This window comes from Bombina bombina, chromosome 1, assembly GCF_027579735.1.
Source record: "Bombina bombina isolate aBomBom1 chromosome 1, aBomBom1.pri, whole genome shotgun sequence".
NCBI lineage: Eukaryota > Metazoa > Chordata > Amphibia > Anura > Bombinatoridae > Bombina > Bombina bombina.
In genome coordinates this window covers 1,456,096,385-1,456,113,686 of record NC_069499.1, presented here as the reverse complement: position 1 = coordinate 1,456,113,686, position 17,302 = coordinate 1,456,096,385, and the positions used below count along the sequence as shown (strand labels likewise).

The following is a 17,302-nucleotide window of genomic DNA, read 5'->3' as shown; positions in this document are numbered from 1 at the left end:
GTCAGGCGTAGGATGTTGAGACAAGAGGGCACCTACTCCAGTCTCAGACGCATCGACCTCAAGAACGAAAGGCAGGACAGGGTTAGGATGAGCCAGAACTGGAGCGGCAGCAAAGGCAGTCTTAAGACTATCAAAGACCTTAATGGCAGTAGGTGACCAATGGAGTGGATCCTTCTCTTTACGGGTCATGTCTGTAATAGGTTTGACCAAGGAAGAAACGTTTTTAATAAACTTTCTATAGTAATTGGCGAACCCCAAAAAACGTTGAATAGACCGAAGACCAACTGGGCGAGGCCACTGCAGAACGGCAGATAACTTGTCAGGATACATGGAGAACCATGCAACAGAGATAAAATAACCTAGGAAGGTTACTTCAGTCTGATGGAACTCACATTTCTCGAGTTTACAAAACAGGCCGTTCTCACGTAGTCTCTGAAGAACCTGTGTAACATCAGAACGATGAGCCTCAAGTGTGGTTGAGTGTATGAGGATGTCGTCCAAGTACACCACAACACACTTTTGCAACATATCTTGTAGGACATCATTAACAAATTCCTGGAAAACAGCAGGAGCATTACATAGGCCAAAGGGCATTACAAGATACTCATAATGCCCGCTCCTGGTGTTAAATGCTGTTTTCCATTCGTGGCCCTCCTTGATCCTAACGAGATTGTAAGCTGCTCTCAAATCAAGTTTACTAAAGACCGTAGCTCCCTTGAGGCGGACAAAGAGTTCCGTAATGAGCGGAATAGGGTAAGCATTCTTAATGGTAAGATGATTAAGACCCCTATAATCAATGCATGGTCTTAACTCACCACCCTTTTTCTTCACAAAGAAGAAGCCAGCCCCTGCAGGAGAGCAAGATTTGGGGATGATCCCCCGCGTCAGAGCATCGGCAACATACTCCTCCATAGCACAATTCTCTGCAACAGACAGAGGGTAAACCCGGCCCTGAGGAGGAATGGCTCCAGGTTGCAGGTCTATGGCACAATCGTAAGACCGGTGATGAGGCAACGTACCGGCATGCACCTTGTCAAAAACGTCTAGGAACTCTCGGTACTCCTCTGGCAATTGAGATACCGAAGAAGTGCCAAAAACTTTAACTGGTTTCCGAAGACAAGTGGAAATACATTGCGGAGACCATGACAACATTTTGGACCTGTGCCAGTCGAGACTGGGATTGTGCTTTTGGAGCCAGAGATAACCCAGAACAACCGGAAAATGAGGAGAGTTTATCACCTGGAACTGGAGGGTTTCAAAATGGAGAGCCCCAACAGCCATGGATAACGGAGTAACGAGTGCGGGCTGAAGGGGCCTGCCATCAATGGCCTCAATAGCAAGCGGAATGGACCAAGGCAAAACAGGTATGGAGTGCTTCGATACAAAAGCACTGTCAATGAAGTAGCCCGCAGCACCGGAGTCAACAAGAGCCTGGGTGACTATGGAGGAGTCCACCCAGGAAAGGAAAACCGTGACCAAAGGTTTCTCCTTTAGCGGTTCTGGGGATGAGGATAAACCACCCAAGGTCTGCCCGTGACAGGACCTTAGGTGTGAGCGTTTCCCGGCCGTGTAGGACAAGACTTCAAAAGGTGTACACCAGTCTGGCCATAAAAGGAAGTGCAGCAAATGAGCAGCATCACACAGTATGCACCAGAGTCAGCAAGCGAGGTGAGTAAAATGGCTGCCAGCAGCACATGGCAAACAAAACAGGGAAAAAACAAACCCTGACAGGGAGTGATACTTAGCAGTTTAACTGTGGTGCTCTTTGCCTCCTCCTGCTGGCCAGGAGAGATATTCCCAACAGTAAATACTCAAGCCGTGGACTCACCATATCCGGAAATAAATACATTTATCAGGTAAGCATACATTTTGTTTTTTAAAAAAGAAACGTCTTTGGAAAGTTTAATCAATTTACGTGCCCCTGTGCCCCTGAGCAGTAATTCATTAAACTTTACAATTACTTTAAATGTCCTCTTGAATTAATTTTGCAACTTGGAAACTATCTGCTTGGGGAGTTTGGAAAAGTCATCAACTCTTTCATTTGTGAAAATTTAGCATTCCATCTACAGAACAGTAGATCTTATTCCATTCCTTTTGTATTCCTGATTTGCATTACATTATGTGGTTGAAAAATTCCTAAGAAACAGGCACTGTTAGGATGGTATGAAACGTCATAAGGGTGTGAAATGGTTAAAAGAGGAAATGTTTACTTTAGGGGTTAAGGACACTAAAGATCCTGAGGATAAGCCTTTTAACTGTTTAGATTCAGTTATTAAAACTGTTGCTAGAAATGGCCCTATCTACTTTAGGGACATTCGCCCCCAAAATCCATTGTTAGAGGCAGGTAAGAGGTATAACTTCTTAAACTTTGCAGAAGGACCATTCCCTAGAATCCAGATGCTGTTTCTAGGGAATGGTCCTTCTGCAAAGTTTAAGAAGTTATACCTCTTACCTGCCTCTAACAATGGATTGTGGGCGAATGTCCCTAAAGTAGATAGGGCCATTTCTACTTTGGAAGACAGTACTTCTTTTATGGACCCTTTAGATAATGAAGCTAGAATCCTTTCAAAGAAGGGCCTTTTTGCAAGAAGGTTATTTGTTTAGGTCAGCTATCTCTATTGCTGATGTAGCTGTAGCTTCTTCTTACTGGTTAACAATTGGCCGCTAGCAGGAGGTGTCAATCAACCCGATCCTATCTGATCGGGTTGACTGCTCTCCGCTGCTCAGAGGCGGCGGACCAGTTAAGTAGCAGCAGTCTTAAGACCGCTGCTTCAAAACTGCTGTTTTTGGCAAGCCTGAAGGCTTGTGCCCCATCCTCTCAGAAGCAAAGCACCTCTAATCCAGTTTGGAGGCCTAGTGCTAATTGGAACAGACCTAAGCAAGCCAAAACATTCACCCCTACTTCCATGTCTGTATTAAGATGTGGCCCCAGAGGTTCTGGTAGGGGGGAGGTTATGTCCTTTTCAGGAAGCTTGATTTCAGTCTGTTCCAGATCCCTGGGTTATCAGGGTTATCAGATAAGCTTCAGAACAATGTCTCCCAGAGGAAATTTGTTTCTGTCCAATGTTCCAGGCAATCCCTTAAAGATTTAAGTATTTTTTCTGTCAGATATTAGATCTGTAAACTATGAGAGTGATAGCTCCAGTTCCTTCACAGAAGGAATGTACTTTCAGACCAGTTCTGGGTCTGAAAGCTCTCAACAAGTTTGTCAGAATTCCGACTTTCAAAATGGAAACTATTCAGACTATTCTACATTATTCTGCTCTACCATTCAGCTTTATAAGCTTCGTCAATGGTGCATGGATCATACTCCAGTATCTCAAAAGATTTTCCTGGGTCACAATACAAGTCAGTGTCTGACTTGGTGGCTGAATCAACTGATGTTCATTATTCAGGAGGCTTTTTTGCTCATCATACCTGTGATCAATTCAGATGCAAGTCTTCCAGGCTGGGGAGCTGTTTGAGGGTCTCTGAGAGCACAAGGAGTCTAGACTCTTCAGGAGGCAAGGTTGTCAATAAATGTTCTAGAACTATGGCTTGTCAGACTTGGCCTGTGTTGAAAGGGAGACTCATATCTGCTTTTGATCAGACAATGTCACAGCAGTGGATTATATCAATCATCAGGGGCGATCTCACAGTTCCCTAGCCATGAGGGAAGTGTTTTAAATTCTCTCATGGGTACAAGTCAATTCCTGTCTAATCTCTGCGGTTCATATTGCAGGACTGAACAACTTGGAAGCAGATTTTCTTAGTCGCCAGTCTCGGCATCCAGGGGAATGGTCTCTTCATCAGGATGTGTTCATTCAGATTGTGGATCTTTGGTGTCTCCCAGAGATAGATCTGATGGCCTCTTGTTTGAACAAAAAACTTCCCAGGTACCTTGAGAGGTTCAGGGACCCACAGGTGGAGTTTGTGGATGCTCTAGTAGCTTATTGATAATTTCAGCTTGCTTATCTATTTCATCTTCTTGTTCTTCTTCCCAGAGTGATTTCCAAGATAAGGCTAGAGCAGTGCTTTCCAAACTGTGTGTCGGGACACACTAGTGTGTCGGCAGCAGTGTGTAGGTGTGTCCCTGCTTCAGCACAAATTAAAAAAAAATATATATTTTTTTGGTTTCTGACTTTCCGCCTGCCTGCTACGTATATCATATGGTTGACATGTGATTGATACCTAGGGGGTCACAGATCATCTTAACCTATTGGCGCAGCTTAGTGGGAACTGAAACTATTCCCATTGGCACATTGGCTCCTGACTGCACGTGTAGTCTCCTTAAATGGCTTGTGACTGCATGTGTAGCCAGTGAGTGGGACAGCAGTGTGTTTGCAGCCCGGGCAGTAGTCAGTCGGACTCACCGAGCTCTGAGGGCAGCAGCTTAAACGCTGAGCTGAAGTCAGTAGGGGTTTTTTTTGCAACTAGCTCCCAGTAGTGCATTGCTGCTCCTGCTCTTGATATATGGATAGGAAGGGGAAGCTTAAAAATGCTTGATGATGAAATGCGAGTGTTTTTATCTAACATTCCACCAAATATTCAGAAATTGTGTTCATCCCATCAACCTCATACATCCCATTAAAATAGTAAGTAGCTATTGGTGTTATTAAACTTGTTTTTTAATTCTTGCACATACATACTGTTACTTGTAAATACATGTAGTTATTATTATCATTTATGTATGTGTCCGTATCTCTTAAAACAAGTTAGTTTAACCTCCTGTTTGCCAGTACAACTGAATTACTGTGTCACGAAATGATGTAGGTCTAAAAAGTGTGTCACCAACATGAAAAGTTTGGAAAGCTCTGGGCTAGAGAAATCATCAATAATCCTGATTGCTTCAGCTTGGCCTTACAGGAATTGGTATGCAGAATGGTTAGTTCTTAAGCATAGAGGTTTCTTAGATTTTGTGATTGAAATTTTAATCTAGGCTTGAAAGCTTTTATTTCTTGGTGTATAGATAATGGCTTTTCCTGGCATTCTTTCATAATTACTAGAATTTTGCACTTCTTACAGGTTGGTTTTGATAAGGGTCTATCTGCCAGTTCTCTGAAAGGAAGGTTTTGTTTATTTTGGCCATCTCTTCTGTTAGAAGAGTTTCTGAATTGTATGCTCTTTCGTGTGACCCCCCTTATCTTATCTTTTATCAGGATAAGGCTGTCTTAAAGGGATGGTAAACTCCTCAATATAACTTTATAAAAAAATTAAGTTCATGCCATAATTTTTCTCAAAACCTCTTTTTTTTAATACTTCTATTATTCTATTATAGATTATGCTCCCCTGCCTGCCCCCTTGCTCTGTTTTATTTTTTCGTTTTTTTCTGCCCAATCAAAAGCTTGGCCATCTGGTCCATTAAATGATATCTATTACATTACAAGCATGCATAGTAGCCACAGTCTGTCAGTGCTTGTCGTCACAAATTGTGTGCTTGTTACTTTTGTGCACAAGTGGCACAAGAAAGGGGATTCCTTATATGCCTAAATTAAACATTGAATCACAGCTATGGATTGATGCTTATCTCTATATATTTATTTATTTTTTGCAAAGGCTTTATTTTTTCCATGAGCAAAGAACCATAACATTTTTTTTAAATTTTACTTCACAATAAATGTTTTTTTTTGCCCACCCATATTATCACTGATCAGTCTAGTAACGTCTCCCGCCCGCTGTTCACAAACGCCTTATATTCTACCCATTCTGCAAAGTAAACAGATAATCTTCTAATTCTCTGTTTACTTTGCAGAACGAGTAGAATATAAGGTGCTTGTGAACACCTGTTACTAGGTGAGCTTGATCGCTCTGTGTAGTAACAGATGATTAGTTGGTCATAAATGCTTCAGTCAGTTTAGAGTAGAGCCAATTTGACTACATATGTGCAATTGTAAAAAGAAAAGAAAAAAAAAGCGCACACTCTAGCATAGTGACAAGTGTTCAGTAGCCGTGAACGTTCTACCCATAGTGACGTGTACAACGGGCTGGGCTGCTGTTCACGTCACTGCACTTCTGAAGGAATACGTTTGGAGGGGCGGAGCAAATAATATAATTGAGAAGGTATAAGAAAGCATTCAGTTGATGGGAACTGTCTGCTGTATGTGTAACTACACTGTGTATTAGCGCATAGCTAATATATTGAAAAGGGTACAGTTGATGGAAACCTGTAAATTGATTGAAAAGCCTAAAAGAAAAGGATTAAAGCTGATTAAAGTTGATGGGATTGCTCTCCCTTTAATAACGTATACAGTGGGCGGGACTGCTGTACACATCTCTAAATTGCTGAGAAGAGACACTGGGGGCGGAGCAAATAAAATGATTGACAAGAATAAGTTAAAAAGAAAAATCAATTATATACTAAAGTAAGATTTTTTTTTTGCTTCTGCAACATGACATAAAGCATTTGCCAAATTACATTAATAATACACTTTACCATCCCTTTAAGGACCTAATTTGACTCCTTGCCTAAAGTTGTGTCCTCAAACAATATCAGTCTGGAAATTGTTTTCCCTTCTTCAGGGAGATCTTTGCATTATTTGGCTGTTGTCAGGGCTTTAAAGTATTATATTGATGCTACTAAGGATTACAGAGAAACTTCTAGTTTGTTTGTAAACTTTTCTGGTTCTAGGAAAGGACAGAAAGTTCCTGCTGTTTATTTGGCCTCTTAATAAAAACTTTTGATTCATAAGGCTTACTTGGAGGCAGGTCAGGATTCTAGGATTCTAGATCACTGCTAATTCTACAAGATTAGTTGCCACTACTTGGGCTTCAAGAATGAGACTTCAGTTGACCAAATTTGCAAAGCAGCTACTTAGTCTTCTTTGCATACTTTTACAAAATTCTACAATTCTGATGTTTTTGCTTCTTCTGAGTCAGCCTTTGGTAAGAAAGTCCTTTAGGCAGTTGTCTCTGCTTGAGAAATATATATATAATTATATATATATAATATATATATATATATGCACTTTTTTGGTTCTTGTGGAGTTGTAGACTTAGATTTTGATTGAAAAAAGATGCTTATTTAATCTCACCCTTTGTATCTCATTACTTGTGGACTCCACAGCTTAGATAGTAGTTCCCAGGACTAATGGATTGTGGACCACTGAACCCAATTTTTTTTATTTTGTGATTCAGATAGAGCATGCAATTTTAAGCAACTTTCTAATTTTCTCGTATTATTAATTTTTCTTTGTTCTCTTGTTATCTATTTGAAAAAGAAGGCATCTAAGTTAAGGAGCCACCCAATTTTTTGTTTAGCTCCCTGGACAGCACTTGTTTTATTGGTGGGTGAATTTATCCACCAATCAGCAAGAACAACCCAGGTTGTTCACCAAAAATAGGCCGGCATCTAAACTTACATTCTTGCTTTTCAAATAGATACCAAGAGAATGAAGAAAATTTAATAATAGGAGTAAATTAGAAAGTTGCTTAAAATTGCACGCTCTATCTAAATCCCGAAGAAAAAAAAATGGGTTCAGTGTCCCTTTAAGCACAGATTTTTTTTTTAATCTAAAGTAATGGGAAGAAGCGGTTGGCAAAGCGGGGCGCATGCATGTTAAAGACGGTCCAGGAATTTTATGGGTATAGAAATTGAAGCAGTGATGTCTGCGGCCAGGAATGTTATGACGCTGGCATGCATGCGCATTACGGTCAAACTTTGTGAAACAGCTGATGCCACGTCACAGTATGTGACGTGGTTCGCTACTTTCCCAAGTTCGCTGTTTTCTCGGAACACCAGCAATAGCAATGACCTCACCACAGGAATAATGTTATAGGTATGAAGATGAAAGGGGGAAAAATAAAGAAAAACATCTTGGCAAATAATGTGTTCATTTCACAAAACCCCACAGTTTCCTATTAACAAAATCCATTTTGTAGAGGTGATAGTCAAGCAAATCTACCATTCAAGCGCAGAAATCCCATGTTAACGCCATACAGTGAATGATAAGGATTTAGCATAGAGACATTGGACCGTTCAGGGTAAAAATAAGGCATTGGAGTAGATTAATATAGTTTGAATGAAGCAACTTCACTAAAGTATATCATCTAAACACCCACCTATACAGTACTATATTATTTTTGAAGCTCAACAGAGCAAAGAATGAAGTCAGCATAGACAAGTCATTTTTTAAAACAAATTTGTAAATCTAGTGTTTGTAACACATCCAAAGAGAAATACAGGTTCTGTCATATTTTTAGTGTATCTTGCACAATATGTTTTTTGTTTATAGTTTTATTATTTTGCAAAAGAGTTGCAGGAGAAATAATTGCTCAGGATACTATCTTGTGTTCAGTCAGCAAAAATACAATATTGCAAAATATAAGAACAAATACTCACAATCCCTAATATCAGCTGTCTATTTTGTTAATAAGTTAATTCATCACTGCATTTTGCTATATACATTTACTGAAAATAGTGACTCACCTGTGGATTTGTTACTTTGTAACTTGTTTGTTAAATTTAAATCTTGATTATGATCCATGGTTGCTGAAATAAAAGAAAGGGACAGTGAAAAAAAAACTTAAATTGACAGTCTATTCAGGCAAGTAGCTAATAAGAGATCATTGTATGTAAAGATGCTACAGGAACACCACTGGGAGGTAGCTTTCTTCGTTTTTACATATATTTGCTATTACTAGTGCTACAGTATTAACATTTTTGGTATGGGTGTTGGTTTCATACAAAAACAGCTGTTTTGACCCCTTAACGACCAAGAACGTACCAGGTACGTCCTGCAAAAACTGTCAGTTAGTGACAATGGACGTTCCTGGTATGTCCTTGGTCTAATTGAGCGCTGGAAGCGATTGCGATCGCTTCCAGTAGCTCTCAGGGTATTGCAGTGATGCCTCGATATTGAGGCATCCTGCAATACCCTTTTTCAAGCATCCGATGCAGAGAGAGCCACTCTGTGGCCCTCTCTGCACCGGTAGCGATGGCGCGATTGTTGATGGGTGGGAGCTTAGCAGGGAGGCGGGTGGGTGGCCCATTGCTACCTGGCATCCGGTTCCTGTATGTGCAATGTGCACACCAGGTGCCGGGAATGTGCAGGGGGGCCTTCGGGGGCGCACACACACGCAGCAACTACTGCCACCAATGTCCCGGAATTGGAGGGAGGGGGGAAAAAAACATAAAGATCAAAGGATCTGGGAAAGGGGTATTAAGGGGTGGGAAGCTACACTACAGAAAAATCTATATTTTATCAAAAACATTAAAAACACTTTTTTGGGGGGGCAAACTGGGTACTGGCAGACAGCTGCCAGTGCCCAAGATGGGGCAAATAGGTAGCGGGGAAGCGTTAGAGAGCTGTCGGGGGAGGGGGGGATCAGGGAGGTTGGGGGCTAAGGGGGGGGGGGTCCATCACAGTTGAATAGATATTTAAAAAAAAAAAAAAAAAAAAAAGCCTTTTATTTTAGTACTGGCAGACTTTCTGCCAGTACTTAAGATGGCGGGGACAATTGTGGCGTGTGGGAGGAAAGAAAGCTGTTTGGGAGGGTTTAGGGGGTGGGATGTGTCAGGTGGGAGGCTGATCTCTACACTAAAGCTAAGATTAACCCTACAAGCTACCTAATTAACGCCTTCACTGCTGGGCATAATAAAAGTGTGGTGTGCAGTGGCATTTAGCGGCCTTCTAATTACCAAAAAACAATGCCAAAGCCATATATGTCTGCTATTTCTGAACAAAGGGGATCCCAGAGAAGCATTTACAACCATTAGTGCCATATTTGCACAAGTTGTTTGTAAATAATTTTAGTGTGAAACCTAAAGTTTGTGAAAAAGTGAACATTTTATTTGATCGCATTTGGCGGTGAAATGGTGGAATGAAATATACCAAAATAGGCCTAGATTAATACTTGGGGTTGTCTACTACACTACACTAAGCTAAAATTAACCCTAACCCCTTCACTGCTGGGCATAATACTCAAGTGGTGTGCAGCGGCATTTAGCGGCCTTCTAATTACTAAAAAGCAACGCCAAAGCCATATATGTCTGCTATTTCTGAACAAAGGGGATCCCAGAGAAGCATTTACAACCATTTGTGCCATAATTGCACAAGCTGTTTGTAGATAATTTCAGTGAGAAACCTAAAGTTTGTGAAAAAGTTTGTGAAAAAGTGAACAATTTGTTTTATTTGATCACATTTGGCGGTGAAATGGTGGCATGAAATATACCAAAATGGGCCTAGATCAATACTTTGGGTTGTCTACTGAAAAAATATATTTACATGTGAAGGGTTATTCAGGGATTCCTGACAGATATCAGTGTTCCAATGTAACTATCACTAATTTTTTAAAAGAAAATGGTTTGAAAATAGCAAAGTGCTACTTGTACTTATTGCCCTATAACTTGCAAAAACAGCAAAGAACATGTAAACATTGGGTATTTCTAAACTCAGGACAAAATTTAGAAACTATTTATTATGGTTGTTTTTTGGTGGTTGTAGATGTGTAACAGATTTTGGGGGTCAAAGTTAGAAAAAGTGTGTTTTTTCCATTTTTTTATCATATTTTATATTTTTTATGGTAAATGATAAGATATGATGAAAATAATGGTATCTTTAGACAATCCATATAATGGCGAGAAAAACGGTATATAATATGTATGGGTACAGTAAATGAGTAAAAGGAAAAGTACAGCTAAAGACAAACACATCAGAAATGTAAAAACAGCCCAAGTAAATTGAAAAATGGTCTTGTCCTTAAGGGGTTAAATAACAAATGATGAAACAGTGCCACTTTAATAATAAAATAAATATGTTAAATCAAAGTAGATTGGGTTAAAATCAGCAAACAACTAACATTCTTGCAAAATGAACACTGTCTGCTGCTATTATAGAACTTATGTTCTACTATGGCTTTCTGTCAAATCATTTTTGCAACAAAATTCCTCTACTGCGCAAGAAACTGATTTCCTGTTGCTAGTGCACGACTGCTAGTGCACATTTATCCTGTGAAGCTAACTCAAGTAAAAATCAGTTTTATGTTTAAAGATCAGAGGCCACTTCTGGATGTCAGAAATTAGGACAAAGCAAAATATTAACTATTAGTAATAGGCGTATAAGATAGCCAACATTAATATGAATTTTAATCAGCTATGGAACTCAAGACTGCTGTTTTGTGTTGCAGTAAGTTACCTCTGAGCCACAGGTTAGCCTTATTATTTACTCTATTTTTCTAACCTGGGGCTCGATCCGATAAAAATCGTTGCCCGCAAAAGCTGGCGACGCCAATATTTGCGCTGGTTTGGTATCACATATACGGCATAACCTAGAAGTTACGTGCGTATATTTCTGCCGTCGCCCGTAGTTTTTTGGGCCATAGGCAGGTATACCAAACCAGCGCAGTTTGGTATCCAATATACAGCGTAAGGACTTACGTGGCGAAAATGGAGAAATCTTACTCCATTTTCACCTCGCCACAAAAAGCAGCCGTAAGAAGCCTTACGCTGACTATTGGAGCCCCGTAACTCCCTAAACTAGCTGCTAAATAAACCTAACACCTAACGCATGCGCAATGTCTATCTAGCTGTCAACCGCGATCTGCTAAATAAAACCTAACAAGTAACGCATGCGCAATGTCTATCTACCTGTCAACCGCGATCCCCCGCCGCAATCCTTAATAAAGTATTTAACCCCTAAACCGCCGCCATCTACATAAACTAACCCCCTACTGTGAGCCCCTAAAACCGCCACCATCTAACTGATCTATCCCCTACTGTGAGCCCCTAAAACCGCCACCATCTAACTGATCTATCCCCTAATGTGAGCCCCTAAAACCGCCACCATCTAACTGATCTATCCCCTAATGTGAGCCCCTAAAACCGCCACCATCTACCTGATCTATCCCCTAATCTGACCCATTACACCGCCGCCAGCTATATTAATATTATTAACCCCTAATCTAATATCCATATAGTAATAAGCTCTATTACCAGCCCTTAAAAGGGCCTTTTGCGGGGCTTTGCCCCAAAGTTAACAGCTCTTTTGCCCTATAACCTGCCCTCCCTACACCACTGCCACCTATATTAATGGTATTAACCCCTAATGTAAGCCCCTTACACCGCCGCCATCTATATTAAAATTATTAACCCCTAATTTAATCTACCTACCCCGCCGCCAGCTATATTATCTATATTAACCCTAAGTATATTATAGTTAATATAGTTATTACATTATATATATTAACTATATTAACCCTAATTATATTAGGGTTAATATAGTTAATATAGTTACTATAGTATTTATATTAACTATATTAACTCTATCTTACCCTAACACCCCTAACTAAATTCTTATTAAATAAATCTAATTTATATTATAAACTAAAATATTCCTATTTAAATCTAAATACTTACCTATAAAATAAACCCTAAGATAGCTACAATATAATTAATAATTACATTGTAGCTATGTTAGGGTTTATATTTATTTTACAGGTAAATTGTTAATTATTTTAACTAGGTATAATAGCTATTAAATAGTTATTAACTATTTAATAGCTACCTAGTGAAAATAATTACCCAATTACCTGTAAAATAAATCCTAACCTAAGTTACAAATACACCTACACTATCAATAAATTAAATAAACTACAAATATCTATCTAAAAATACAATTAAATAAACTAAACTAAATTACAAAAAAAACAAACACTAAATTACAAAAAATAAAAAAAAGATTACAAGATTTTTAAGCTAATTACACCTATTCTAAGCCCCCTAATAAAATAATAAAGCCCCCCAAAATAAAAAAAATTCCCTACCCTATTCTAAATTAAAAAAAGTTCAAAGCTCTTTTACCTTACCAGCCCTTAAAAGGGCCTTTTGTGGGGGCATGCCCCAAAGAAAACTGCTCTTTTGCCTGAAAAAAAACACACAATACCACCCCCCAACATTACAACCTACCACCCACATACCCCTAATCTAACCCAAACCCCCCTTAAATAAACCTAACACTACCCCCCTGAAGATCTCCCTACCTTGTCTTCACCACACCGGGCCGAACTCCTCATCCGATCGGGGCGATGTCTTTATCCAAGCGGCAGCAAAGTCTTCTTCCATCCGGCAGCATCTTTCATCAAGCGGCATCTTCAATCTTCATTCGTTGCTCCTCCGACGCGGAGCATCCATCCCGGCCGACGACTGAACGATGAATGAGGTACCTTTAAATGACGTCATCCAAGATGGCGTCCGTCGAATTCCAATTGGCTGATAGGATTCTATCAGCCAATCAGAATTAAGGTAGAAAAATCTGATTGGCTGATTGAATCAGCCAATCAGATTCAAGTTCAATCTGACTGGCTGATTGGTTTAAATCTCATAAACATGGATCCATGGTACATAAAAATATGGTAAAACAATTTAAAATATTAGATAAAATTCAAAGGGGATCGATCCCTCCAAGGGCACAATATCCCTAAGCTGGTATGTGGAGACTGATAGAAGTTAGTAGACTATGCTACCCTCTACTCCATATGGTAATATGACAACTAGTTAAACAGATTAAACAGATTAGGCAGATTGGTGGAGTGGTATCCACCAAATATGGGGAATACAATCCTAAGCAGATAAGGATACAGCTCAACAGAATATCAAGTGTGAATAAAAAATCATATGTGAAAAAAGATATGCTGTGAAAAAACAAAGTTGATCAAAAAGTGTGACCAAAAAATGAACTAGTGTGTACACAATCTAGTTTAAAAAATGTGGTCTCAAAAAATTAAATAATGCAAATCACATAACATAGCATAAAGATGTGTAGTGAAAAATATATACTTAGTGACTCAAAACAATATAAGGAAAAGTGGGCAATTTGTTAAAACATTAACGATATTTAGATACAGAAAATAAATGTGATCAAATCAATGTCCATACAAAACAGATAGTGATGACGTTATTGCAGTCAAGAAAAAAAAAAAAAAAAAAAAAAAAAAACCTATCCAAAAGTATATTTTGAATAAATAAGTCCAATAAAACCAATAGAATGTCTCTTATCCTCCAATGGGTCCTAATATTCCAATCGAAAAATAGTTCAGAAACCTCAGTCTCAGGGCAAAAAAATGTGGAGACAAAGAGGAAAAAATGACAGTAAAAAAAAAAAAAAAAAAAAAAAATGCTGGGAAGTCCTCAAAACCTAAAGGTAGAGAAACATAACATAGTATAATACTGTGAAACGTATGAATAAATCAAGAAATATAGCTCACCATATGAATGTCAACGCGTTTCGGCCCACAGCTTTTTTTTTTTACTGTCATTTTTTCCTCTTTGTCTCCACATTTTTTTGCCCTGAGACTGAGGTTTCTGAACTATTTTTCGATTGGAATATTAGGACCCATTGGAGGATAAGAGACATTCTATTGGTTTTATTGGACTTATTTATTCAAAATATACTTTTGGATAGTTTTTTTTTTTTTTCTTGACTGCAATAACGTCATCACTATCTGTTTTGTATGGACATTGATTTGATCACATTTATTTTCTGTATCTAAATATCGTTAATGTTTTAACAAATTGCCCACTTTTCCTTATATTGTTTTGAGTCACTAAGTATATATTTTTCACTACACATCTTTATGCTATGTTATGTGATTTGCATTATTTAATTTTTTGAGACCACATTTTTTACACTAGATTGTGTACACACTAGTTCATTTTTTGGTCACACTTTTTGATCAACTTTGTTTTTTCACAGCATATCTTTTTTCACATATGATTTTTTATTCACACTTGATATTCTGTTGAGCTGTATCCTTATCTGCTTAGGATTGTATTCCCCATATTTGGTGGATACCACTCCACCAATCTGCCTAATCTGTTTAATCTGTTTAACTAGTTGTCATATTACCATATGGAGTAGAGGGTAGCATAGTCTACTAACTTTTATCAGTCTCCACATACCAGCTTGGGGATATTGTGCCCTTGGAGGGATCGATCCCCTTTGAATTTTATCTAATATTTTAAATTGTTTTACCATATTTTTATGTACCATGGATCCATGTTTATGAGATTTAAATTGTGTTTGTAATAAATTGTATCATACATTTTATATTCTTTTCCCATTTTTCTCACCACCACATAAGCTTCTCATCCAATCATAGGAACTTAGCCCTCACTAAAAGGGTTTTATTTGTTCTAGTGTGAATATATTTTCACACACACACACCAGACCTTGACTTAACTGGCGCTCCTCTCTAAACCTCTCTTACAATAGTATTTCCCTTGTGGGTAGTGGGGGCCCACCTTAGATAGGAGCTATAGGTCCTTTAAGCGCTGTGAGTACAATACATTTTCTGTATTTCCACATCAGGCTATATGGAGTGACAGGTGAACCAATGTGTGACTTTAAGTATTCAAATAATAAATCATTGAACTCATATTATATGGAATATAAAATATATGTGAGCTGTTTAATAGTAAATTATAACAGTGCCTATTTTGGGTGACAGTAATGATCTATTAATGTCTATGTCTCGTACTGTAATAGTAATGTAATGTATAGTATAAACTTTACAGCTCCTCAATTTTACTGAGTATGTATAAAGATATACAGGGAGTGCAGAATTATTAGGCAAATGAGTATTTTGACCACATCATCCTCTTTATGCATGTTGTCTTACTCCAAGCTGTATAGGCTCGAAAGCCTACTACCAATTAAGCATATTAGGTGATGTGCATCTCTGTAATGAGAAGGGGTGTGGTCTAATGACATCAACACCCTATATCAGGTGTGCATAATTATTAGGCAACTTCCTTTACTTTGGCAAAATGGGTCAAAAGAAGGACTTGACAGGCTCAGAAAAGTAAAAAATAGTGAGATATCTTGCAGAGGGATGCAGCACTCTTAAAATTGCAAAGCTTCTGAAGCGTGATCATCGAACAATCAAGCGTTTCATTCAAAATAGTCAACAGGGTCGCAAGAAGCGTGTGGAAAAACCAAGGCGCAAAATAACTGCCCATGAGAAAAGTCAAGCGTGCAGCTGCCAAGATGCCACTTGCCACCAGTTTGGCCATATTTCAGAGCTGCAACATCACTGGAGTGCCCAAAAGCACAAGGTGTGCAATACTCAGAGACATGGCCAAGGTAAGAAAGGCTGAAAGACGACCACCACTGAACAAGACACACAAGCTGAAACGTCAAGACTGGGCCAAGAAATATCTCAAGACTGATTTTTCTAAGGTTTTATGGACTGATGAAATGAGAGTGAATATTGATGGGCCAGATGGATGGGCCCGTGGCTGGATTGGTAAAGGGCAGAGAGCTCCAGTCCGACTCAGACGCCAGCAAGGTGGAGGTGGAGTACTGGTTTGGGCTGGTATCATCAAAGATGAGCTTGTGGGGCCTTTTCGGGTTGAGGATGGAGTCAAGCTCAACTCCCAGTCCTACTGCCAGTTTCTGGAAGACACCTTCTTCAAGCAGTGGTGCAGGAAGAAGTCTGCATCCTTCAAGAAAAACATGATTTTCATGCAGGACAATGCTCCATCACACGCGTCCAAGTACTCCACAGCATGGCTGGCAAGAAAGGGTATAAAAGAAGAAAATCTAATGACATGGCCTCCTTGTTCACCTGATCTGAACCCCATTGAGAACCTGTGGTCCATCATCAAATGTGAGATTTACAAGGAGGGAAAACAGTACACCTCTCTGAACAGTGTCTGGGAGGCTGTGGTTGCTGCTGCACGCAATGTTGATGGTGAACAGATCAAAACACTGACAGAATCCATGGATGGCAGGCTTTTGAGTGTCCTTGCAAAGAAAGGTGGCTATATTGGTCACTGATTTGTTTTTGTTTTGTTTTTGAATGTCAGAAATGTATATTTGTGAATGTTGAGATGTTATATTGGTTTCACTGGTAAAAATAAATAATTGAAATGGGTATATATTTGTTTTTTGTTAAGTTGCCTAATAATTATGCACAGTAATAGTCACCTGCACACACAGATATCCCCCTAAAATAGCTATAACTAAAAACAAACTAAAAACTACTTCCAAAACTATTCAGCTTTGATATTAATGAGTTTTTTGGGTTCATTGAGAACATGGTTGTTGTTCAATAATAAAATTAATCCTCAAAAATACAACTTGCCTAATAATTCTGCACTCCCTGTACAGATATACAGAATATCTAGTAGCAAATATTGGGAGACACATAAAAGAGGCATAAGCTCACAAAAGCCTGTTTTTAAAATGCAAATATATTAGAAGAATTACATTATCATAACTAATTGATACCCGTAATCCGAATCAGGCAGGCCCTGGGGAAGATAAACTAGCCCCAGCCAACAGTAATTAGGCATCTTACTCCAATTTTTTCAAGCAAGAGACTACAT

At 38.9% G+C, this 17,302-nt stretch overlaps 1 protein-coding gene across 8 annotated transcripts in view; it reads right to left on the bottom strand.

Annotated features, from left to right (window-relative positions):
- Positions 1–17,302, bottom strand: part of LOC128653023 (mucin-5AC) — a 353,148-nt gene that overhangs the window by 140,288 nt on the left and 195,558 nt on the right. For all 8 annotated transcript variants that reach the window (XM_053706088.1, XM_053706082.1, XM_053706103.1 and 5 more), the window contains one exon: positions 8,405–8,467. In XM_053706088.1, the coding sequence (XP_053562063.1) occupies positions 8,405–8,467 (63 nt within the window). The remainder of the gene's footprint in view (positions 1–8,404; positions 8,468–17,302) is intronic.